The 27,315-nt window shown below is 39.6% G+C and overlaps 1 protein-coding gene across 1 annotated transcript in view; it reads left to right on the top strand.

The window, feature by feature from the left end:
- Window positions 1-27,315, top strand: part of LOC140466901 (reelin-like) — a 371,462-nt gene that overhangs the window by 110,241 nt on the left and 233,906 nt on the right. Inside the window, exons 4-5 of the mRNA XM_072562696.1 lie at window positions 2,753-2,823; window positions 26,012-26,044. Coding sequence (XP_072418797.1) covers window positions 2,753-2,823; window positions 26,012-26,044 — 104 coding nt within the window. The remainder of the gene's footprint in view (window positions 1-2,752; window positions 2,824-26,011; window positions 26,045-27,315) is intronic.

Here is a 27,315-nt window from a genome sequence, read left to right as displayed (position 1 = left end):
TGTATGAAACCTGAAAGTGAGTCAGATTGAAGGTCAAAACTCAGACTTTTAAAGTTTCATCTGTACTTAGTGCTGTATCAAGTTGTACCTGGAGTACCAGGAGAAAGTGAGGACTGCAGATGCTGGAGATCTGAGTCGAGAGTGTGGTGCTGGAAAAGCACAGCAGGTCAGGCAGCATCCAAGGACCAGAATAACTGAAGGTTTGGGCATAAGCCCTTCACCAGGAATGAGGCTTCATTCCTGGTGAAGGGCTTATGCCCAAAATGTTGATTCTCCTGCACTTCGGATGCTGCCTGACCTGCTGTGCTTTTCCAGCGCCACATTCTCGACTCTGTACTGAGAGTACTACATTGGAAGCGGTTCAGAGAAGATTCACTGGCTGATTTCTGGGATGAAGATGCTGCCTTCTTAGGAAAAGTTAAGCAGGTTTGGCCCATGCTCATTGGAGTTTGAAAAAATGAGAGATGATCTTATATTGAAACATATAAGATTTTGATGTGGCCTGACAGGATAGATGCTGAGGGCATGTTTCCCATCATGGGAATCTAGATCTAGGGCACATTTTAAAATTAAAGTTTTCCCATGTAAGATGGAGATGAAGAGGATTTCTTCTGTTAGAGTGTCATTTGTCTTTGGAATGCCTTTTCAAAGACAGCAATGGAGCTGTGTCATTTGTAAGGAATATATACTTACATCTAAGAACAACATGAGCATTTGAAATGTATGGAACTGTTTAGACAGTTTCTGGATTGAAAAGGGTTTGCTATTTAGTTTTACCAAAGAATGAAGCCAACAGCTTCATATGTGCCATAAGCCAGCGGCTATGTGTCGAAGAATCAAATAGCTTCAGAGAAAAAGCAAGCAGAGCTTTCTAGGAGGTGTTTATGGCCTTTAGTTATTAGAAAACCTGGAAAGACTACAGGTGCCTCTATGCTAATGGTTGCTGAGCAACCTTTTCAGGGTTTGAAATGTTCTGGTTTAAATTACCTAAAAAAAACCCTGAGGCTGAAAATCTCTCTCTCCTAAAATTCTTTTCTCAGTAGAAGTTCCTAAGAACCTGATAAAGTTTCAAAATACAATATTTCTGACTACCGGGTAAAATGTAGAAAACTGGACTGTCACCAATTGCCAAAGACTCTAGTCCAAGTTGACGCCAATCTAGTTTGTTTTCAATCAGAACTGGAGTTTGTCCATTAGTTTATGACTGTCAGCAGTTTAATTAGACCATGAGAAATCATCAGATCCTACTGCTCATTTTCAGGGTGTGGTCCTCGTGGCTGTTTTACCCTTTGTCTTTGTTTTTAAACCACCATCTCTGCAGAAACTTTTTTTTTGTGTTGTGTGAGGTGGTTGTGTTTGGGGTTAGGGGAAAGGAATTTTAATTCCAGATCAGAGCTTGTGTTTGTAATTTGTTCTAGGAAAAAATCTTACTTGTAATGGATTAAATGAATTATTTTGAGCACATTGAAGAAGTATGGTTAAAAAAAACTCTTTTATTTTGGATAGTTGCGCAAGAAAAAAGCGATTGGTGATTTTGGTGACTTGAACAACACATCCGTATTCATGATGCAACTGACAATATAATAGGTCTAGATTTCCAGTGGATTCCTCCCATCACTGTCATAACATATTAAACATATTCAAAATGATGTGAAATATGTTTTTGATCAATGAGACAATCAAAGGTTGGGGTCTGGTGGCAGTGAAAGGGGGTGGGGAAATGGATGGATTAACGTAGCAAAATGGATTTAAAGTTACTGTCAAATCAACCATGATGTTACTGGATGGCAGAGAAGGCTCAAGAGACAAATGGCCTCCTTCTCCTTGTATCTCTCAACGTTCTTATGATTCTTAAATGTGTACATGCCTGTTGTTAACAACTATTTCTTTAATGTCACATTTCCATCATTGTAGTTTGTTCATTGGATCAGTGTTTAAAATGACAGCAAATTTTAATCGAATCAGTAGGGAATGTTCAAAGAAAAGCATAAATTACTCTGGAAATCATAGACATGTGCAAACTCTGAGTCACATTCAGCCTGCTAGATTCTGCACTTCTCAATGTTGGATTAAATCTCTACAGGAATTCACTGCTTGATGTGCCAAACAATATGATTTTAGACAATTCCTGTCTTATCAGTTGGCAGTATCCAGTCTCGAAAAGAAATATTTAATTTCATTGAAACCGCCTTGTTCAGTAGAAACAAAGTCTGGCTGGAATCAGCTCTACTTTGTATTACTATTAATTTTATGTGTTTGTTTTGTGTGTGATAATAAGTTTAAATCATGTGGAGAAATTGGCCTCTCTCAAACTTGCCTCTCAAAAACAATTTAAGTCAAGTGTGAAAAAACGAAAACAGTTTTTTAAATGCCTTGCTTTTCTTCAAGGGTGAAATTTTGTACAATTGACTACAAAATATAAGGGACATTGCAGGGGTTGGGGAAACATGAGCTTTGGATATTGTATCTACTATGCTATTTGTGGGCATAATGAAGCTGCCACCATCCTCTCTCCCTGCCTGGGGCTAAGGGCCTACTTAGTTTAAATTAGGTTTATGAGATCTAGAGGTACTCTCCCAATTTCCCAACTCCAGACAAGATTGAGTGGAATTTAATGGAGTATCCAACATTAGCCATTTTAGAACCATTATCTTAAACAACAGGTACCATTGTTACGTTTTGATTTACTCTGCTGACCTAAGAAATATTGGACAAGGTTACTTATACATTTTCTTCCATCTTATTTTACAAGGGCCACGGCTACTCAAAGAGGTCAGATCATATTCAAGGATGCCCTGGTTCAACAACTGTGTGAGCAAGGAGGTAAGGAAATGCCACCATTTCTCCTGTTTTATTTCCAAGCAGCATTGTCTATATAGTATATCCACAGCCTATGGAATTTCTGCACCTTGTTTTGCTGAAAAGTCCTTGTGATTATTTTCTTCAATTATCCAGGAGAAACTTTCAATTCTATTTATACTGTTGATTTTACAAGTCTTTTCTTGTGATGTTTCTCAACTGATCTTTGGTATTATAATCTTATTGGTTGGGTGGGATCCACAAGTATCAGTTATCATCCAGCATTTGTTAGGGTGGTTCATCACACTCGAACTTTAGGAGAGATGGACTATTCCATTAAAGGAAACATCATAACAGTATTTTCTCAATTCCAGTCCATACATTTCCATGAGACATCAATGATGGTCAAAACAGGAAGTATGGCTCATTTTCTCCTTCTATAGCCAGTTATGATACTACCCTAGATTAGCTCATCACTGTCTTAGAATTGACCAACATCTTCCTGCCCTGTGTGGCTGGACTGTTGAATATCAAATTATTAAAGGAGCAGTCTGCAATTATTTTTAGAAGCATTTTTGGTTTGCTTGAAACCAAATTGTTGTATAATGGATCCTCACCTCAGTCACCTTGGTGAAAGATACATCAAATAAATTTACTGCCCACATCCTCCTTTTAGGTTGAGATGTGAAAGGCCTGACTGGTTGAGTGCGATGAATAACAACCATTTGGTAATTCAATGAGAAGAGGCTCTTGTCTTAAACGGTAGTTTATCGCCAATAGCAATCAGATGTAGGTCATGTTGATATGATAGACATTGTTACTAAGACATTGAGGGAGATCTCAGTACTGGGTCTAATTCCTTTGAGGCCCTTATGGCATCAACATATCAGGTACTCTTAATGCACGCTTCAGCATTAATTCTTTCAGAGCCCTACATCTACATAAAATATCTCCCTCCAAGCTTTTATCCCATCATTAATATTTGTACATTTTTGGATATAATTGCATTTACGAATGCATCACCTCCTGCAAAGTCTCTGACTTCACAAATGCAGGTTGTTTGGACATTTCATTATTATGCCAGCATACGTTCTCCTCCTTGAAGACTAGTATATTTCTAGGTTGAAGATTGCTGATACTGCCACTGTTCTTGTAAGTCTGTAAAGCTGGATCCCTTAACCTTTAATTTCTCAGATTTCCTTTGCAGAGGACTTCCCTACTAAAACTGAGAAATGCTCTATCACAATCTCCAAAGGATCTTTAATCTTTTGAAAGTCATTTGAGGATGGTGACTGTGATGTTGAAACAGGTGTTTTCTTTCTTGCATTATCCTGGATTTCTGAAGCAGACAATTTCTTTTTGACAGTATCCCTAATCTCTGAACCAATCAGTTTTTTGGAACAGTATTCTGGATCTACAAACCAGACAATTTCTTTTTGATAATATCCTGGATCTCTGGACCAGGCAATTTCTTTTTGACCATGTTGTTAACCTGTGAACTATGCACCACACCTATAATCTGTGTGATTGCACTGCTGGAGGCTGCAAATAGTGTACTATAGCAGAAGAAAAACTATCTGATAACATAGTGAGAATTGCCTCCTTTACAAACTTAAAATTTGGAAGAGGTCCATGGATATAAATGCCTTCTTGCCAAAACTCTTGGCTTGGATCACCTATTTATCCTCAGAATTCCTTTGGTTTTTCTTGTAAGATGGGAAGATAAATGATGAGTTTATACAATGAATCTACATGGACACAGACAGGTTAAATGAACGGGCATACAAGTGGCAGATGGAATATACATGAGAAAATATGAGGTTATGAACTTTGGCAGTAAGTATAGAGCTTAATGTTATTTAAATAAAGAAAGAATTTAGAAAGCTGCAGCACAGAGGGATTTGGGGATCCTTGTGCACAAATCGTAAAAAGTTAGCATCCAAGTTCAGCAGGTAATTGGAAAGGCATGGAATGTTGCCTTTTATTTTTAAGGAAATGGAATGTAAGAATGAGCAAGTCTTCCTAAAACTATATAAAGTACCGATCAGACTATATCTACAATATAGTATAGATCCCCTTTTTTGGCAGACTTGAGGACCAATGGCCATAATCTCAGAGTAAGTGGTGGCCAAATTAAAACATAGATGAGGAGGAATTTCTTCTCCAAGGGTAGAGAATTTGTGGAATTCTTTACCACAGAGGGTTGTAGAGCGTTTGTTATTAAGTATTTTAAGGCTGGGGTAGAATGATTTTTAGTTATGGAATCGAAAATCACAGAGAAAGAAACAGGAAGGTGGTGTTGCAGATAAGCTTGTTTCTCTGGCAATATTATTTCTGCTGCCAAGTTTTCTAAGTGTGAATACTAATTTGAATTGCTTTAAAAGATCTCAGTCCTATGTTACAACAATACTGCTATTGCATGCTGATGCTGCATGCAATAAAAATGGAGCATTCCCATTTTATGCAAATTAAATGTGAGATTCCCACTTTATACAAATAAAATGGATGAGTCTGTCCTTTTGGCAAATACAGTTGCTGATATCTGCCATTTTGGGGCCTAATAATTGGTTCCCCTTCTCTTTAATGGCTTTATGAAATAAATCCCACTACCTGTGTCTTTAAAGATGATCACCTTCTCCCGAAGACTTTTATGAATATATCCCAACAAAGTCCTGGGCAGTGTTGCTGAACAACAAGACTCTAGGGTGCAGGTTCATAGTTCCTTGAAAGTGAAGTCACAGCGAGATAGAATAGTGGACTTCAGTAGGGCATTTGATATGGTTCCACACAGTAGGCTATTGCACAAAATATGGAATTTTGAGCTTGAAGGTGATTTGAAGATGATTTAGTTCAGAAATTGGCTAGCTGAAAGAAGACAGAGGATGGTGGTTGATGGGAAATGTTCATCCTGGAGCTCAGTTACCAGTGGTGTGCGACAAGGATCTATTTTGGGGCCACTGCTGTTTGTCATTTTTATAACTGATCCGGATGAGGGCATAGAGAATGGGTTAGTAAATTTGTGGATGACATCACGGTAGGCAGAGGTGTGGATAGTGCCAAAGGATGTTGTGGGTTACAGAGGGACATAGATATGATGCAGAGCTGGGCTGAGAAGTGGCACCTGTAGGTTAATGCAGAAAAGTGAGAGATAGTTCACTTCGGAAGAAGTAACAGAAATGCAGAGTACTGGGTTAATGGTAAAATTCTTGGCAGTATAGATGAATAGAGAGATCTCTGTGTCCTGGTACATAAACCCCTGAAAGTTGCTACGATTGATAGAGTTGTGTTGCCGTTTATTGGTAAGGGGATTGAGGTTCAGACCTCGAGATCATGCTTCAACTGTACAAGACATTGGTAAGACTGTACCTGGACTATTGTGCACAGTTCTGGTCACTGCATTACAGGAAGGAGGTGGAAGCTTTGGAAAGGGTTCAGAGGAGATTTGTTATCTGGTATGGAAGGAAGGTCTTACCAGGAAAGGCTGAGGGAACTGAGGCTGTTATCTTTGGAGAGAAGAAGGTTGAGAGGTGACTTAATCGAGACGTACAAGATAATTAGAGGGTAGATAGGGTGGACAGTAAGAGCCTTTTCCTCACATGGTGAAGGCTAACATAGCTTTAAATTGAGGGGTGATAGATTTAGGACAGGTATTAGGGGTAGTTTCTTCACTCAGAGTAGTAGGGGTGTGGAACGGGCTCCCTGCAACAGTAGTAAACTCACCAAAGTTAAGGGCATTTAAATGGGCATTGGACGTACATATGAATAATAATGGAATGGTGTAGGTTAGATGGGCATCAGATTACTTTCACAGGTTGGTGCAACATCAAGGGTTGAAGGGCCTGTACTGCACTGTAACATTCTATTTTAAGTATAGCTATTAGTGTAAGGTAGTGGGAAATTCCAGGCATGGAGCCACATCTGAGCAAAGATTACTACTTAAGGAGGAAGAAGCTGAGAATTGGTGAGTAAATGATTCAGCAACATAGAATATAGAACAATACAGTGCAGAACAGGCCCTTCAGCCTTCAATGTTGCGCTGACCTGTGAACTCATCGAGGATCATCCCCCTACACGATCCCATCATCAACCATGTGCTTATCCAAGGATTGTTAAAATCTCCCTAATGTGACTGAGTTAACTACGTTGGCAGGCAGGGCATTTTACACCCTTACTCTGAGTAAAGAACCTGCCTCTGACATCTGTCATAAATCTATCACCGCTCAATTTGTGGTTAAGCCCCCTTGTACAAGCTGACATCATCATCCTAGGAAAAAGACTTTCACTGTGTACCCCATCTAATCTCTGATCATCTTGTATGTCTCTAACAAATCCCCTCTTAGCCTTCTTCTTTTCAATGAGAGCAGACCCAAGCCTCTCAGCCTTTCCTCAAAAGACCTTCCCTCCAGACCAGGCAACATCCTGGTAAGTCTCCTCTGCACTTTTTCCACTGTTTCCAAGTATTTTCCTCTAATGGAGCGATGAGAACTGTACATAATATTCCAAATGCGGCCGCATTGTGTAGTTGTAGCATGACACTACAGCTTCGGAGCTCAATTCCTCGACCAATAAAACCTAATAGATTGTTTGCCTTAATAGCATTATCAACCAGGGTGCAACTTTCAGGGATCTATGTACATGGACACCCAAGATCCCTCTGCGCATTGACACTACAAAGAATCTTTCCATTGACCAAGTGTTGTGCCTTCCTGTTATTCTTCCCAAAGTGAATCACCTCATATTTAGCTGCATTGAACTCCACTTGCCACCTCTTAGCCCAATTCTGCAGTTTATCCAAGTCCCCTCTGCAACCTGCAACATTCTTCCACACTGTCCACCACTCCACCAACTTTAGTGTAATCTGCAAATTTACTAACCCATCCACCTATGCCTCCGTCTAAGTCATTTATAAAAATTACAAACAGCAGTGGTCTCAAAACAGATCCTTGTGGCACACCACTAGTAACTGGACTCCAGGCTGAATATTTTCCATCAACCACCACTCGCTGCCTTCTTTCAGAAAGCCAGTTTCTAATCCAAATGGCTAAATCACCCTGAATCTCATGCCTCTGCATTTTCTCCAACAGCCTACCATGTGGAACCTTATCAAAAGCTTTACTGAAGTCCATATACACCACGTCAGCTGTCCCACCCTCATCCACCTGCTTGGTCACCTTCTCAAAAAACACAATGAGGTTTGTGAGACATGATCTGCCCTTGACAAAACCATGTTGACTATCAAGTTGTTACCTGCTAGATGATTATAAATCCTATCTCTTATAATCCTTTCCAAAACCTTTCCTACAACAGACGTAAGGCTTACTGGTCTGTAATTACCTGGGTCATCTCTACTGCCCTTCTTGAACAAGGGCACAACATTTGCAATCCTCCAGTCCTCTGGTACTAAACCCGAAAACAATGACAACTCAAATATCAAAGCCAAAGGCTCTGCTATCACCTCTCTAGCTTCTCAGAGAATTCTTGGATAAATCCCATCCGGCCCAGGGGACTTGTCTACTTTCAATCCTTCTAGAATTGATAACACCTCTTCCTTACTAACCTCGATCCTTTCTAGTCTCATAGCTCATATCTCATTCTTCTCCTCTAAATATTATCCTTTTCCTAAGTGAAAACCGTTCAGAAATATTCTGTGATTTCCACAGGGTCCACATACAACTTCCCACTTCTGTCTTTGACTGGTCCTATTCCTACCCTAGTCATCCTTTTATTCCTCACATAGCTACAGAAAGCTTTAGGGTTCTCCTTCATTCTACCTGCTAAAGACTGGTCATGTCCTCTCTTTGCTCTTCTTAATTCTCTCTTTAATTCCTTCCTAGTTAATCTGTAACTCTCCATCGCCTCATCTGAACCATCTCGTCTAATCGTCACATAAGCCTCCTTCTTCAGCTGAACAAGAGATGCAAGTTCTGTAGTAAACCCTTACCTTATCACTTCCTCCCTGTCTAACAGGCACATACCTATCAAGGATACACAATATCTGTTCCTTAAACCAGCTCCACATTTCAATTGTCCCCATCCCCTGCATTTTGCTACCCCAGTCTATGCATCCTAAGTCTTGTCTAATCTCATTATAATTGCCCTTGCCCCATCAATAACTCTTGCCCTGTGGCATGTTCCTATCCCTTTCCATTGTTAAACTAAATGTAACTGAATTATGGTCACTCTGTCCAAAGTGCTTACCTACCACTAAATCAAACACCTGGTTCATTACCAAGTACCAGATCCAGTGTGGCCTCCTCTCTTGTTGGCCCTTTGACAAACTGTGTCAGGAAACCCTCCTGTACACATTGGACAAAAACTGATCCTTCCAATGTACTAGAATTATAGCATTTCCAGCCAATATTGGGAAAGTTAAAATCCCTGATAATGACCACTCTGTTTCTTTCACTTCTGCCTAGAATCATCTTGCCAATCCTCTCTTCCACCTCTCTGGAACTCTGCGGAGGCCTATAAAAACCTCCCAGCAGTGTGACTTCTCCTCTCCTGTTTCTAACCTCAGCCCATACTTCCTCAGTAGACAAGTCCTCATCAAAAGTTCTTCCAGCCACCTTTATACTATCCTTGACTAACAAAGCCACACCTCCCCCTCTTAGAGTCAGAGAGTCATAAAGATGTACAGCATGGAAACAGACCCTTCAGCCTAACCCATCCATGCCAACCAGATATCCCAACCCAATCTAGTCCCACCGACCAGCACCTGACCCATATCTCTCCAAACCTTCCTATTCATATACCCATCCAAATGCCTCTTAAATGTTGCAATTGTACCAGCCTCCACCACATCCTCTGGCAGCTCATTCCATACACGTACCACCCTCTGCGTGAAAAAGTTGCCCCTTAGGTTTCTTTTATATCTTTCCCCTCTCACCCTAAACCTATGCCCTCTAGTTTTGGACTCCCCGACCCCAGGGAAAAGACTTTATCTATTTATCCTATCCATGCCCCTCATAATTTTGTAAACCTCTATATGGTCACCCCTCAGCCTCCGACACTCCAGGGAAAACAGCCCCAGCCTATTCAGCCTCTCCCTGTAGCTCAGATCCTCCACCCTGGCAACATCCTTGTAAATCATTTCTGAACCCTTTCAAGTTTCACAACATCCTTCCGATAGGAAGGAGACCAGAATTGCATGCAATATTCCACCAGTGGCCTAACCAATGTCCTGTACAGCTGCAATATGACCTCCCAACTCCTGTATTCAATACTCTGACCAATAAAAGAAAACATATCAAACTCCTTCTTCACTATCCTATCTACCTGCGACTCCACTTTCAAGGTGCTATGAACCTGCACTCCAAGGTCTCTTTGTTCAGCAACACGCCCTAGGACCTTACCATTAAGTGTATAAGTCCTGCCAAGATTTGCTTTCCCAAAGGGCAGCACCTCGCATTCATCTGAATTAAACTCCATCTGCCACTTCTCAGCCCATTCTTCTCTTTTACTGCCTTGTCTGTTCTTAATGAAAAATTTAAACACTGGAACCTGCAACATCAATTCCTGATCTTGCTCTATTCATGTCTCCGAAATGGCTACAACCTCGAAGTCCCAGGTACCTATCCATGCTGCAAGCTCATCTACCTTATTTCGGATACTTCTGGCGTTGAAGTAGACACACTTCAAACCAGCTTGCTGTCTGTCAGCACATGACCGTGAAGAAGCTGAAATGATCATCCTGAAGCTTTTTCCTTGGAGTTAATCATTAATCATAAATAAATACAGTTGGCTTTGCCCAGATGTAGACAGTGCTGTAAAATGGCTGAGTAAGTACTTGAATCTATCATTAAGGAGAAGACAAACACAAAAGAAACTCTTGATTACTCAGTTATTTCTTTAAATGTTCGTGTTCATCAACTACAGCAATCTAGACATTTGGCAATAATACAGCAATGAGTAAATGACCTTTCAATGATTAATTATTTAATGCAACCAAGTTAAAAGGTTATTACTTCCTTTATCTCATTGCAAAGTAAAAACTTAGCTCAGCTGCAAATTGTTATCTTGTATTTGGTTGAAATTTAAGTACATCATCAGAACTCCCTTTTACAAGCCAGCAGGGCTCATTTGTGCCAGGTTTTCAATACTGATTTGTGCTCCTTTCCAATACTTTACCTAAAAGTACCACGTCAGAAGTGGAATTACCTAAAACTCTATGCAAATTATTTCTGGGTTAGGCACTTAGGAAAATATCTCACAATTGTTAAACATTTAGTGACCTTATCGTAATTTTTCTGCAAAACAGAACAAACTTGTGGTCAGCCTTACCACTGTTAGCTCTGTAAGCATTAACCAGATTCATAGCTGAATAAAGCTATGGTATTAACAAGTATGTGACTTAAAAGCTGCCAAACAAGTGTTATCCACTGTTATTACATTCAGAATGTATTTGTGAACTGTTCAGGCTTCATTCTATTTTAAAATATTCAATCCCCATTTCTGTCCTTATTGTTATATAAACAGAAAAAAAGCTATCTAACTTTCTTTAAACATGTTCCTTTCATTTTCATCCACCATGACCTTCTTTCTCAATAACCATTTACTCTTCTCCCAATAAAGGAAAGCAGAGGAATAGTTATATTGAACCAGTAATATAGAGGTCCAGGCTAATATTTTCAGGAAAACAAAACAAAGAACAGCATGTACTGGAAATCTGAAACAAAAGCAGAAATTGCTGAAGAAACTCAACAGGTCTGGCAGCATCTGTGGAAAGAAAGCAGAGTTCATGTTTTGGGTCCAGTGACCCTTTTTTCTGAATGGTTCTGAAGAAGGATCATTGGATCCAAAACATTAACTCTGCTTTCTCTCCAAGATGTTGCTGGACCTGCTGAATTTCTCCAGCAATTTTTGTTTTTGTGTTAATATTCTAGGGACATGGGTTTGAATCCCACCATGGCAAATGGTGAAATTGGAGTTCAGTAATAAATCTAAACTTAAATGCTAGTCTACTGGTGACCATGAAAACATTATGATTGACATAAAAACACATCCCTGGTTCACTAATGCCTTTCCTTTAGGGGTGCAAAACCTGCCAATTTTACCTAGCCCTCTAAAAAGAGGCCTAGTGAAGCCCTAGTAAATTATTCAGTTATATCTAAGTGCTTCAAAATCTAATAAAAGCAATGAAACCAGGCAGACCACCCGCATTGATCAGGGCAATGGAAATGACAGCAGCAAATTCAGCCCTGTTAACCCTGTATGATGCTCCTTACTAACGTGGGGTTTTGTGCCAATATAAGAAGAGCTGATGCACAAACTAGTCAAGCAGTACCTTGAATTAGGCATACTCATGGCATCATACATTACAACGATTCAGATACCTGACACTGATAGATCTCTGGAGATGACAGCACAATGGTATACAGCAGGGAAGGAGTTGCCTTTGCAGTCCTTAATGTTGAATCAAGACCCCACAAAGTTTCATGAAGTCAAGTCAGACGTGGACAAGGAGACCTCCTGCTGGGTACCACCTAGAGCATCCTCCTTCTGTTAACGAATCTTTTCTTCTTGTCAAACATCATATTAAATGCATTGAGGGTAACAAGGAAACAAAATGTGGGAATATCTGTGTCCATCACCAAGAGTAGCCTGGTAGCCTACTATGACCTATTTTGCCAAGACCTAAAGGATGTAGACTGGGTCAGCAGCAGATAGTAATGCAAGCATGTAGAGGAAAAATGTACGTGACTGGAACATGATCAATTTACTTGTAATGGATGCAGCTGTCCATGAAAGTATCAGCAGGAGCTGCACAATCCTCATGGAGGTAAAATACTAGGATACACTTCAACATATTGTGTGTCCATACCACTAAATGGGATCAGTTTCAAACATTCAGCAACTCGAGACTGAGCATTCTTGAGATGGGGGGCCACCAATAGCAAAGGTTGCATTCAACCACAATCTGAGACCTTTTGGCTCAGTAATTGAAATTTTAATCCAAGCTACTGTCAAGTGGCACATACTCAGCAATAGCCTGCTCACTGACTCTCAGTTTGGGTTCTGCCAGGCTGCATTACAGCTTTAGTTCAAAAATTAGCAAAGTAGTTGAACTTGAAAAGGGAAGTGATAGTGATTTCTCTTGATAGCAGGGCAACATTTGACTCAGTGTGACATGAAGGAGAGCCAGTCAAGCTAGAGTCAATAGTAATCAGGAGAAAGCTCTACATTGGTTGGAGTCACACCTGGCACATAGGAAAATGATTGTGATTGTTAAGAGGTCAGTCATCTCAGCTCCAGGACATCCAGGAGAACAGTGTTCTGTGCCCAACCATCTCCAGCTGCTTCGTTGCTAACCATCCCCCACCAAGATCAGAGGTGGAGATGAACATTGAGTAATTATCAATGTTTAGCGCCATTTGCACTTCCTCAGATACTGAAGCAATACCAGATGTAGACAGAACCTGGCTCAGGCTGATAACTTGATGTTCAGATGCATTATGATCACTGAATCTCCCATTTTCAACATCCTGGAGGTTATCACTGGCCAGAAACTGAACTGGACCAATCATATAAATACAATAGTTATAAGAGCAGGTCATTATGGAATTCTGTGATGAGGAATTCAACTCCTGACTCCGCACAGACTAACCACCAGGTATAAGTCAAGAGTGTGATGGGCTACTGTTCACTTGCCTGGATGAGTACAGCTCAAACAGCGCCATCAAGGAGGAAGCTGTGCCCTTCATTGACAACCTATCTAAAACCTTCAACATCAATTTCCTCTACCACTGACCACAATGGCAAGAGTGTGTGCCATCTACAAGATGTGCTACTTTAATCACCAAAGAACACTCTCTGAGTATCCCCTCTTTGAGTTTCTCCCTCCCAAAGGCCCTCACTCTCTAACCCACACCCCATCTATACTCCCTTAAACCTGTCTCTTGACGTGCCCTCTCTCCACCTTGCCTTAACTGTCTGGTTATGATTAGATGATTAGATTCCCCACAATGTGGAAACAGGCCCTTCGGCCCAATAAGTCCACACCGACCCTCCGAAGAGTAACCCACCCAAACCCACTTCTCTCTGACTAATGCGCCTAACACTATGGGCAATTTAACATGGCCAATTTACCTGACCTGCACATCTTTAGCATGTGGGAGGAAACTGGAGCACCCAGAAGAAACCCACGCAGACACAGGGAGAATGTGCAAACTGCACATTATCTTTTAGTATGATTGCATGGAAACAAGCTTAGTGACATCAGCAACCCTAGTGTGTAATTACACACAGACCCAAATGGCTTTGATTTTAGCTGCTGTTGTTTGTTACATGACATTAAAGATTGAAAGATCTTGCGAAAGAACCACCTACACCTGTAACAATTGCTGTAATAAAATATTGTCTCTATATTTGGTCTCCTCATTGAGATAATGTAACATATAACTTTCACCAAATTTTTGAGAAGGAATATTACAAACTGCTAAACTAATTTGATACAAATGAAGACATAATTGCTAAGTTCTTTCAACCTTGTGCAAGACCATTTAAAATTCAAATTTTAACATTTGTTCATTGAAAACCAGCAGTCAATTTTCAAGCTGACTGATACTGTTTGCCTCTGGCATGCTGTTTGTACTTCGAAGAAAAGAGTGTCAAATTGTTGGTGGGTTGGAATAATCATTCTCCTCACAGTTAAGGAAGTGGCAGGGTAAAGAATAAAGAACCTTTCTTAAATTGAGATGATGTGGAATGCTTGCTGATGCAACAGACAAGCTCACTCATCCTGCCACTTGAAGTTTAAACTGCATCTTTTGGTTGAGTTTCTTATCTGAAAGACATGTGCTGGATAATCTGCAGGTTCTGGCACATGGTTGGCCCAACCACTGGCCCTCATATATGAACTGAGATCTTTTAACAAAAATCAGGAAACTAGAATTTCCTTGAACATCTGACTGTCAAAGGAGAAGGCAATGATTTCTGTAACGTTTACTCTTGATTTGACAGATGGTAGGTGGTAACATTGCAGTTTTCAATATGTGTTACCATCAGTGTAGAATTGATAAATCTATCCACTTTAACCTTATTAACCTTGTAATTATGACAGAATGTTATTAATTGACCATGATGTTAATAGATGTAAGTATACCCTCAGTTAGTTCACAGGTGGAGATTTGACGGAAAAAATATGCCCATTTTAAAGGAAAAATGAAAGAGTGGTTCAGGATTTATCCAATTAAAAAAATTCAATAATAAACTGTAAATTATAGGAGCAGAAGTAGGCCATTTGTCCCATCGGTTCTGTTCTGCCAATCATTCAATGAAACCGTGGTTGATTTGATAATCCTCTAGGCTGAGAGTGTGGTGCTAGAAAAGCACAGCAGGTCAGGCAGCATCCAAGGCGCAGGAGAATTGACGTTTCGGGCATAAGCTCTTCATCAGGAAAATCCATTTTCCAAATGAAGGGCTTATGCCTGAAACGTCAGTGCTCTTGCTCCTCGGATGCTGCCTGACCTGCTGTACTTTTCCAGCACCAGACTCTCGACTCCGATCTCCAGCATCTGCAATCCTCACTTTTGCCTCTGAGATTGTGCTGTCTGGTCTTAGCCTCTCCCACAAAGGGAAACACCTTCTCAGCATCTACTCTGTCAAGCTGCACAAGAATCCTATATGTTTCAATAAGGTCACTTCTCATTCTTCTAAATTCCAATCAATGCAGGCTCAACCTACTCAATATCTCCTCATAAGAAAATCATCCATGTCCAAGGTCAACTTAGTGAACATTCTCTGGACTGCTTCCAATCCCAGTGTATCTTTCCTTACACAAGGGGACAAAACTTCACGGTATTTTAGATATTGTCCAACTAGTGCCTCCTGTAGTTTTATACAGACTTCCAAATTTTTATGTACTCTATTCTCTTTGGAATAAGGGCTAGCATTCCACTGCCTTCCCTATTATCTGGTGAACTTGAATGCGAGCATTTTATGATTCATGCATGAAGGCCATCAAAGTTCTCTGTGCTGCAGCTTTCTGCAGTCTTATGCAATTTAACTAATATTCAGCTGCTCTATTCTTGCTGTCAAAATACATAACCTCATATTTTCCCAAATTATATTTCATTTGCCAAGCTTTTACCCTCTCATTTAACCTATCTATATTCCTGTGTAGACTGTGTTATCTTCACCAAATGTCTTCCCATCTATTTTTTGCATCATCCTCAAACTTGGCTATAGTACATTTACTTCTCTTGTCCAAGTCAATAACATACATTGCAAATTATTATGATCCCAGTACTGATACCCGTGGCACTCCACTAGTTACAGGTTTTCATCCTAAATATGCCCCCTTTGAATTATAGAATCATACAATCCAGAAGAGGCCCTTCAGTCTATTGAGTCTGTACCATTATTAGAAACACTACTATCTACACTAATCCCACTTTACCATATTAAGTCCATACCCTGAAGGTTATGACACATCAAGTGCTCATCCAAGTACTTTTTAAATGTTGTAAGGTTACCCACCTCAACTATCCTACCAGGCATGCACGCCAGACCTCTATCAGTATCTGGATGAAAATAAGATCCTCAAATTCCCCCGAAACCTCCTCCCTTTCACTTTACAAGTGTGGCGACTTGTTCTTGACTCTTTGATTAGGGGGAGCTAGGCTTTCTATTGGACCCTTTCCATGACCTTTATAATCTTACATTCTCTGCTCCAAAATAAACAACCTGACCTTATTCAGCCTCTCTTCACTTGAAATGCTCCATCTCAAGTAACATTCAGCCTGACCAAAGTTCTGTACAGCTCCAACATAATCTCTCTGTTCTTATAAGAACCTTCTTAACTACCTTATTAACCTACCCAGCCACTTTCACAAATCTCAGGATAAGCTCCCCAAGATCTCTCTGAGCTTCCTAGTGTCCTGCCAGTCATCGAGTACTCCTTTGTCTTGTTGCTTCTCTTGCAATGCACCAACTCATATTTATCAGTTAAATTCTATCTGCCACTGACCTACCCATCTGACCAATCCATTTATATCCTCCCATAACCTAAGACTTTCCTCCTCACTTCCAACTATCCAGCCAATCTGAAGACAGCTCTGATGTGGTTGTCATAAAAGTATAGGAAAGTTGGTCTCACTCAAGAGACCTGCAAAGACAAGCGAATAATACAGAAACAATTCTGGTGGCAGAGAGTTAGAAGTTAAATGTTATCAGCGTGTAAGTAGAATCTGATTGCAGAAGATGTTGTCATGGGACAGCACATGGATAATATATGGAAGGGATATAGAATGTTGCTTGAGACACACCAGAAGTGATCATATGCATACAGGTAGAAAAGCACTTCAATATAAAGTGAAAGCATTGTAACAAGAGTGAAGTTGTGAGTTCTCTCAAAAAGTAGACACAGGAGCTAGAATTCCTAATTTTCCAATTCTGCCCAAGTATACTATTCCAACCAAACCCACTGCTACAACCACAATTTCCTATATTTGGGGCTCCATTGCTTTGCTCCTTTTGTACCTGTTATATGTCTCTCTTTTCCTCTTTTTCCAGTTCTGAATATTCATAGACATCCAGGCTTCTCTGGGCTGTCACTTTACTTTTCAGCCTAAAGGAAACATGTTGAATTGAAATCTCCGCAGTACCTTTTCGAACACCTCTCATTGTTCTGTTCTTGATTTACCCTCAAGTAACTTCCCAATCTACTTTGGTCAGATCCTGCCTTATTTTTATAAAATCTGCTTACTCCAATCCAAAACCTTTTATTTGCAAACTATTTTTCTCCTTTTCCAGAAAAAAACACACAATGTTGTTGTTGCTGTCATGAATTGCTCCCTTACTGTCACCACAAACATCTATCCATCTTCATTTCCTAGAATTAGGTCCAGCACTATACCATCCCTTTGAGGATCATCTACATGTTCATATAAGAAATTCTCCTGCGTGTGTTTCAAGAAGTCTGCTCCCTCGAAACCCTTTCTACTATGATTATCCAAACTAATACTGGAGTAGTTAAAATCCTCTAATATAATTATCCTGTTATTATTTTTAAATGCCTTGGTGAATTGACTACATATCTGCTCCTGTGTTACCTGGTGTTTGGGGGCCAATAATACACCCTATTAGTTTGACTGCCTCCTTTTTATTCTTAAACTTTACCCACAAAGCTTTATTTGACAACCCTTCCAAGATGTCATACCTCCTTACCCAGCAACTGACTCCTTAATTAATAATGTGACACCACCACCACTTCTGCTCCCTCCACCATCCTGCACAAAGATCCTATATCCTGGATCATTGAGTTGTTTGTCTTGTTCCACCCACAACTATGTCTCTGTGATGGCAATAACATTACAGTTCCACATATCAGTCCATGCCCTTAACTCATCTGTCTTACTGTTTATATGCCTAGAATTAAATAAAGACCATCCAGCCTTGCCTTATTCTCTTGAGACACAACATGGCTGAATTCACTCTGCATTGGTTCCTTTTCTAGGTAATGCTGTGTTGCTACTAAACTAATGCACTATGTCCTCTTCCCCTGCTGAGCTGTTTTAAACTTCTTCCAACAACACTAGCAAACTCTCCCACAAGGATATTAGTCCCACTCTGTTTCAGGTACAGACTGCCCTGCTTGTAGAGGTCTCAATGATCCAGGAATTTATCCCAACCCTGTCTTATTTTAGTTAGCCAAACTTCTATCCAAGCTAATATATTACCCAACACCATGGACTCGTAGCTTATTAATAAGCCTCATGTGTGGTACTGTATTGAATGCCTTTTGGAAATCCAAATATATTATATCTACTGGCTCCTGGTAATGTTTGCATTTTTAGTTTCTAGAGTCTTATGAAGAGCGATAGTGGGGTGTAAGAACACAACTACTGCAGAGGTCCATTGTCATAGATACCTGTTGGCTCATAAATTAAACTGTTGCAGAATTTAAATACTTAACAGTTGTCTAGAAAAAAGTCAGCATTGTCTAGTGTATAGAAAATACCTTTTCTCTTGTATGCTTTAATCTGTAGCATGTGTAAGGCAAAGAATGTTCCTTAGATTTATAGCATTTGAAAGCAGAATTATAATTAATGGTAGGTATAATTTTCTTTAACTGCCTGTGAAAATGAAATATGCAGAACAAAGCATACCTGAGGATATGAGTGCCTCAGTCCATAGCTCATTAAAAATAAACCCATTGATTCTTAATAACTTTCTAAATTATTTGCAAGCAGTTGAATAAATCAGAATTACAATTCATTCAGACTGATAACCCAGGGCAGGTTTCTGAAGGTCTGTTGAGTACAAAAACGGATTTGTTATGTATATTCCTGAAACATTAAACTTTTATACCAAGGCTGTCTCTCACATTTTAGCATTTTAATACATGTATTCAGGCTTAGGTGTAATTTTTTCCAGACATAAATGTTTCATTTTTTTCCCCCGAACATAATAGTTAAATTCAAAGTTAATTATTTAACAGAGCTATAGATTCTCTAAACATGATTATTAAATCCATCTAATAAAAGATTAATCATTGGTTCCCCATGTTAATGTTTTCTTGGCAAATGTAGTCTCTACAGATTTTTATATTTAATTGTTATACAGCTTTTGACTGTTACTAAACATCCTGTTGTTACAAAACTTACTGGTGGAGAAAGCTTTCTCGAATGAACTTACGGAAAATTACAAATCATGTCCCTGGATTTCTTTTCCCAGCACAAAGGCATGTTTTATATCTCAGAGGGTTTGTTACAAGAGACCGGTTTTTCCAACAGGATTGATTGGTGGTAGAGTCCCTGTAGGGACCAATGGCACTTCCTCTCACCTAATGTTTTATGGATCAGTTGTCAATTACATTGGAATTTTCTGCAGACTTGCCTGAGCATCGCTGAGTAATTCAAACCACAGCTGAAGCCAGTTTATCTAAAAAGCCCTTAAACCCCTGTTGTTATCATGTATTTGAAGTTATAAGGGAAGAAAGCAATGGATAAAATTAATAACACAATTGAAGAAAGCAAAGCATGAAGACAGCATAATTCACATATCCTAGCTGACCATGGATTTTACTGTTGGATTTTTCAACCTGTATTGCTTTGCAGGAAATTTTAGGAGAACAATGTATCCTGCATATACATGACACCAGTGCAATGCAGAGATGATTACTTTTCCTTTGCTAAATAACTCAGGTTCAGCATTTTGTGAAGCTCTAGAGAAAGAAACAGTAGCAGAAAACCACAATATCAGGTCCCTGCCGAATTTGAGTTTGTCACTCCTCTGATTATCCCTTATATAAATGGGAAGCTGAATAAGGTAGAAACATTTACATTGCATGTAAATGCCAAGGGGATATCATAATGTCCCTTAAATGTTGCCCAGGGATTCTACCCAGTGAACACTTGGGTCAAGGATATCCTTGGAATTCAGACATTAGCATTCAATCAATAGGCCTTTCAGGGCAGTTGCTTTTGTCACAACATAATTGAGAAGAGCAGGCCATTAGTTAAGTCCTACACTTCTACAAGTCATTACAAAGGTTTAATTATCAACAGGATAGTCACTTTGCTTGACAAGCTGCTATTCAGGACAAATACAGCTCTTGTCAGATTTAACTATTAAAAGAAAATAACTCTGCTTAATGGAAACACAGTTCTTTAACAACTAGCACAGAAAAATAAAGCATTACTAATCTGTTACAATAAGGTGAATTTTACTTTTCTTTCCACTAAGTCCGAGGTGTGCCAGGTTTTTTAAAGGAATTTCCAGCACAAGGCCCAGCAAATTTTCTTGACCGATCTTACCAGACCTGCCTCATTAACTATATAGCCCATTCCTGTGGCTTACCTCATGTCCAATTCTGGCTTCATCTTACTTCACACCATTCCCAGAGCAACTCACTACTTAGCAGAAATACCAGAATCCAACAGCACCCCTTGTGCCCACGTCATCTCTAAAAGCCTATTGTACACCTGGTAAGGAATGTCATGCTTGAGCTGCCCTGCTTGGTTTCATTTGCCCATATATGGCAGTGTGGAGAAAATGGTGCCCTGCTTGGTGGGCAAGGAGCTGGAGATCTTGCTGGATGAGGCAGGATTTCTTTGGCCCAGTGGAGGACACAACACCAGACCATTCAGCCTGTTCTAGTCCATAAGCTGGATGCATGTCCCTGAATACAGTGTCCTTTCAGTAGCATTACAATGATAGTTGTCAATGCAGAAAGCAAGTTCAGAAACATCTTGTAAGTGATTCAAAGATGTGCTATGAGGGTCCTTAGTGGTTGACACAAATTGGATGTCAATGTCCACAGGCATAAGATGCATGTGATCAATGTCTATGGAGCATCCCCTAAAATGTTGGTATCCAACATGAAGATCAATCAGAGAAAGTGGTGAGCTGAGCTCGCCAGGCACCTGCCTGATTTCCATGTAATTAACTCGCTGCTGCCTAGAGGGAAACTCACCAGGCCACTTGTGAAAAGCTTAAAAGCTGGAACAGGATACCTCTGATGTCGAGATTAGCTTCTCACCTGAATTCTCCATAAATCTTGCCACAGCCCATGTCACTCAGACCATTAGAAGATTCTGCCTCATGTGACTTAAACAATACTCCTTTAACCCCTAGATACATACACAGAAACCCATTATTTAGCCAATATTGCACCACACTTTTGTGATACAACCAGTAGCAGCACTTGTGGTCTAAGCCATGTAATTTTAATTGATCTCACTGGAAATTGTAATTGGCTAGCACCATTTATCCAAAACCGAGGACTGATTGCGATAAATGTGAATGATGTAAGTGGTACACACAGTAAAATGAACTCAATCGTGAAGAATATTTCAAGTTGCCGCACAGTTTGAGACTTACGCAAAGTGAATCTTTTGTAGTGATAAAAGATCATTTTAACATGTCTTTAAAATTCATGAAGTCCCACAAACATTTCATTTGGAACATTTAATGGGATCCTATGAGACTCCATAAGAGAACACATCTTGAATTTGTTTGAAATTTTAATGTCTGAATATTTATTACATTGCTCTGATTCATTTAGCAAGTAATTAAGCAGGTGACTGGGGTTAACTGGGTAATTAATTAACAAAAATAAAGAGGGAATCGGTGGAACTGGTATGTGGAAGGAGTGATAAGACTGAGTACAGTGATGCAATGGGAGTGTCCCTATCACTGGACCAAGAGTCCCAGGTTTAAGTCCCACCTGCTCCAGAATAACATGTCTGAACTGGTTAATTAGAAAAACAGATTAAATTTTGTTTTAATATTTATATTCGGGGCTCTCTTGTAACACTGTGGCAATGTCCCTATCCTCAGAGGCGGAAGCCAGGTTCAAATTGCATCATCTCCAGAATTATATAAAAACATCTCTGAACAGTTTGATGAGAAATATAGATGAAATAAAAGTTAAGACTGAGTACAAAGGGCTCTTGTGTCTTGGTTTCTGTTTCCACCCTGTGTGGAGTTTGCACATTGTCCGTGTGTCTGCTTGGGTTTCCTCTGGGTGTTCTGACTTCCTCCCACAGTCTAAAGATGTGCAGGTTAGATGGATTGGCTAAGGAAAATTGTCCATAGTGTCCAGGGATGTACAAGCTCGGTGGATTAGCCATGGGAAATGTGGGGTTACATGGACAGATCAGGGGATGGGATGCTCAGAGGATCAGTTTGGACTCGATGGGCTGAATGGCCTGCTTCCATGCTGTAGAGATTCTGTGGTTCTCTGAAGCTATCACACTGCTATGTTCATTATCTTAAAGGATTTGATGTTTGTTGTATGTGGTTGATAACTTTGAAAACAGTGAGCAACAAAGTACCGTCACAGTTTGTGAAGTGTTGAATGGCAGGAATACTGTTCATACAGTGGAAATATGGCAGCCAGTTGGCAAACAGTATGCTGCTACAAACAGCAATATAATAGCAACCACATCTCTTTTTGTGATTTTGATTGAGAACGAACTATGGGTTGTCCTTCCATGTTTCTAGTGACAAGGCAGGGCAAATGCTCTGTTGTTGCACAGTTACAGATGCCCATCTTGGATAATGAAATGATCCTTTGCCTGGGACTTGGGAGGGGTTATGGAAAAACCACTACAATAGGGAAAAGTCTCTGCCTGTCACGGTTCACACTTCTAGTTATCCTGAATGGGTTCACAGAATTTAGAAACTTTTATATGATATGACGCACAAATGTAAGGTGTTAGCCCATAAAATGAATTGAATAGTAATGCTGTATAGTTTCGAGAAAAATATCTTTACATCATCTGCAAATGAATGGAAGTTTTAGAAAACTGCCCCATTCCCTATGGAGTCAAGTAAAGAAGAGTCCATGTGAGGCGAGCAAAGCTTCTCTCCAAAATGTCTTTTGTCAAAGATGGAAGGCACTGGCAGTGATTCATGCAAAATTCTACCACACGTCTGTCCTAAATGTGAGTCAGAGATACTGATGGCATCCGACCATCTCTAGTGACATTGAACTGTGCCCAGGTGTATGTTGCTTCTGGGTTGAACATTGTCTGTTGTGGCTGTAAAGGCCAATTTGTGAGTGGATGACTCCTTTCAGGAATGATTCAAAATATACCAAGAAAAATCAATTCTCAATTTGCCAGAGGCTGTCAATAACCTAACTGTTAATTTTTAATGTAGGGTAGCGTAGCTGTCAGTAGACTGATTGCATTTTGATTTGTATTTATTTTCAATTCAATAAATCTTTCTTCTAAAATATATATCTTCAGGTTACTTGGTGATTCTCAAGATGAGAAATGTCAGTGATGAGGAATGGAATATTTTACCATCCTTTGTAACAGCCCAATGTGGATAAGGCATGAGCCATCTGCTTTGAAATATGATCATATGTGTCAGTTGTGACTCAATTGTAGCACACTTGTCTCTGAGTCACAACGTTCTGGGTTCAATTTCCATTCCAGAGATTGAGCACGAAAGATCAATCAGATTACAGGAGAGATGTGATTGCCCTGGAGGGTGTGCAGAGAAGATTTATTCAGAGGTTGCCTGGGCTGGAAGTTTTAGTTATGAAGAAAGATTGGATAGACTGGCTTCGTTTTTGCTTGAAGTAGATGTGACTGAGGGGACATGATTGAGATATATAACATTATGTGGGGCATGGATAGGGTGAACAGGAAGGAACTTTTCTCCTTGGTGGAGGGATCAATAAAGCTAATAGTGCTTCATGTACTCATGGGCACAGATTTAACGTAAGGGGCAGAAGGTTTAGAAGGGATGTGAAGAAGTATTTTTTGCACCTAGAGGTTGGTGGGACTTAGAACTTACTGCCTGTAAGGGTGATGGTGGCAGAAACCATCATATTATTTAAGTATTTAGACGTCTACTTGTGATGCCAGGGCATACCAAGCTGTGGGCTACATGTTAAAAAATGGGATTAGAGTAGTTCGGTACTTGCTTTTGACCAGCATAGACTTGATGAGCAAAAGGGCCTTTTTATGTGCTGTAGACCTCTATGACCTTCTGACATTCCAGTGCGATTACAAAAGTACTGTTGCACAGTTGGAGATTCCATATTAAACTGAAGCCCATATGTCCATTCAGGTGCTTGTAAAAAAAATCCTATGGTACTACACTATCTTAGAAGTACTGCATCCTAACCAATACTCACCCCTCAGTCAGCATCACAGAAAAATAGTTTATCTGAACTTTAGCAGCTGTTTGTGTGGGAATGTGGTGTATGCAAATTTGCTGCTGTGTTTTCTGCATTATAGCAGTGATTATACTTCAAAACAAAAGTACTTCATTGGCTATAAAGTGTTTTGAGATGCTCAGTGGTAGTGAAAAGCACTTTATAAATTCAGGTCTTTCTTTCTGCAATGTGAACCTTACTGCACCAATATTATATTTTGAGAATATAATGTTAATTATAATTGAATTATGACTAGTTTTGCCTTTAGATCTGAGTTGAGGCAACTCACTGGAGTTCATTTTACTTCAAACTTTCATAATATTGATTAACGTTAAAAAACTTAACATAACATAATATTCCTTTCACCAGATTGCACGTTGGATTCTAACCTTACCTGAGGAAGGATATATTCACTTGTATTTGTTAAGATTTAGGAGAAGCAGAGATGATCACAGTGATACATATAAAATTCTTAATGCTGAGATCAATGCTGAGGGGTTGTTTCCTCTGCCTGGAGAGTCCAAACCTTGGGCTCACAGTTTCAAAATAAGGAATCATTTCGGGTGTAAATGAGAAATGTCCTCAACCAAAAGGTTGTGAATGTTTGGAACTCTACCCTAGAAGCATTATACGCTTAGTCATTGAGTATATTCAGGATAAAGTTGAGAGACGTTTTGCGACAAAGAGAATCATTGACATGGAGGCAATGTAGGAAGGTGGAGTTAAGGTAGAAGATCATCCCTGAATTTATTGAATGGCAGAGTAAGCTTGAAGAGATAAATTGCTGACTCCTCCTACTTCTGATGTTCTCAGTAACAACAGTTGACTACTTTAAAAAACATTGCTACAATAACTTTTCTTCACTGTAGCAATATATCCTCTGCTTTATAGTGTACAATATTCCAGCTCTCATTGAATTTGAATTGTGCATAATTTCAAGAGGAGAATTTGTTAATTACTACTGATATTGGATACTGTTATCTTTGTTATGATTCAGGGTATTTGAAACTGTTTTATTGAGTGCTAATAGTGATTAATACACTTATGGATAGACAAAACAATTGAAGTCTAATTTTATTAAAGTCTCCTGTTTTTAATTTACTAAACACGCATTCAAATGCTGCTGTGTGAGGGCAGACTGTTATGTGCTGCATTAGTGTAATTTACTAACATGCTACTACCATAGGGTCAATAGAATATGATTTTGCCTTTTGGCAAATTCTTGACGCTGGGTGAAGGGCACAATGTTAGGTACTTGTGTTTTTGACCAGCTTTCAATTTAAAATTTCGAGATGACTATTAATGCAGCAATTAAGTCAAACAGTGATTCACTTCAACAAACATGCAGACTATCTGCTATTCTCTAACAATTAATAAAGTGCTCTTAAAGTTAATTTGGATTATTAAATAATTAAATTCTTCAGAAAGAGTGAGCTTCATCGTGTTCACATCATATGCTGAATTTCTATCTAGGGGATATTGTAGATGAAAATTCTTCTGTTGTAAATTATTTATACATGAGATCATTATGTTGGAAGAATACAGCATTTGTCTAAAAATTAACATAACATAATCTGTTCTGCTTTCATTCCTCAGCTCCCACTGAATCACCCCTACGGCCTAAGCTGGGTAAGTGAGGGTATTTCAACACTGCATGAATGCTGTCTGTAGATCTTCCGTGATCTATTATTGTCGGAATGTGTTCTCAACATATTTTCAGAGATATGTCATGATTTTATTCAACTGTTGCACTGCATATACTTGTTTCACGTTGGCCCAAGTTGTCTTGTTTATCAATTTAACTTGTTTTATGTTTAACAAAGGATCATAAAATATATGTAATAATCTGATAGGGTGTCATTGTATCACTGCTGACTAATCAACAAAAATCTTTTCCAGTGTATCAAAATTTCCACAAAATGTTTTTCGTTGTGCTGGAACCTCAATCAATCTGACAGAATGTGCACAAAACTGCAGCCAGATGATTACACTCAGATAAAGACCCTTTCAATAAATAGTGTTATTAATACCAGGAGCACAATCTTCCTCTCACTGGAGGTGGTGAGGAAGATGACAAGAAGGATAAATAATTGGGCAAGTTGCCCCTGGAGAGATACTCACACTGTCTTGCTATCACAGCAATTGGGTTGTCAGCATGAAAGTTCATGTGTGCCCTCAACTTGTACCAACTCGATTACCTGCCTTCATGGCAAACTATAAAAGTGATTCGTTTCCAAGTAGGAAAACTAAGGTGACCTGCCTCTGTGGAGTTACTGTAGAACCATAGCAATGATGCAGCAGAAAATGACACTGTGCAGACCCAAAGGCACCTAGATGCCCTTCTAATCCCATCTTTCTGCACATGACCCATAGCCCTGTAGCTTACAGCACTTAAGGTGAAGATTCAGGTACTTTTTGAAAGAGTTCAGGGTCTCTGCCTCCACCACCAACTCAGGCTGTGAATTCCAGCTACCCACCACTCTCTGTGTAAAAAAGATTTTGCTCACGCCCCCTCTAAACCTGCAATTTAGCTTGAATCTACAACCCATGGTTTTTGAACACTCTGCCAAGGAAAACAGGTTCCTCCTGTCTACTCCATCCCTACTCCTCATAATTTTATTACCCATTTGCCTTCTCTGTTCTAAGGTAAACAACGGCATCCTTGCCAATCACTCTTTGTAGCTACAATTTACCAATCAGGTAATATTCTAGTAAATCTTTCTGAACTCTGTCCAGAGCAATTATATCCTTCCTGTGATGTGGCAATCCTGCTGCACATAATACTCGACTTTTGGCTTGTAATGTGGTGATCATAACTGTACACAATACTCCAGTTGTGGCCTCACCATATTACAGTTGAGGTGCATAGGAACTTCATTTGCCTCAACCTAATTGCAGTC

Source organism: Chiloscyllium punctatum, chromosome 44 (genome assembly GCF_047496795.1).
Source record: "Chiloscyllium punctatum isolate Juve2018m chromosome 44, sChiPun1.3, whole genome shotgun sequence".
NCBI classification, from domain to species: Eukaryota; Metazoa; Chordata; class Chondrichthyes; order Orectolobiformes; family Hemiscylliidae; genus Chiloscyllium; species Chiloscyllium punctatum.
The sequence above is the reverse complement of the archived record's forward strand: the minus strand, read 5'-3'. Positions and strand labels throughout refer to the sequence as shown.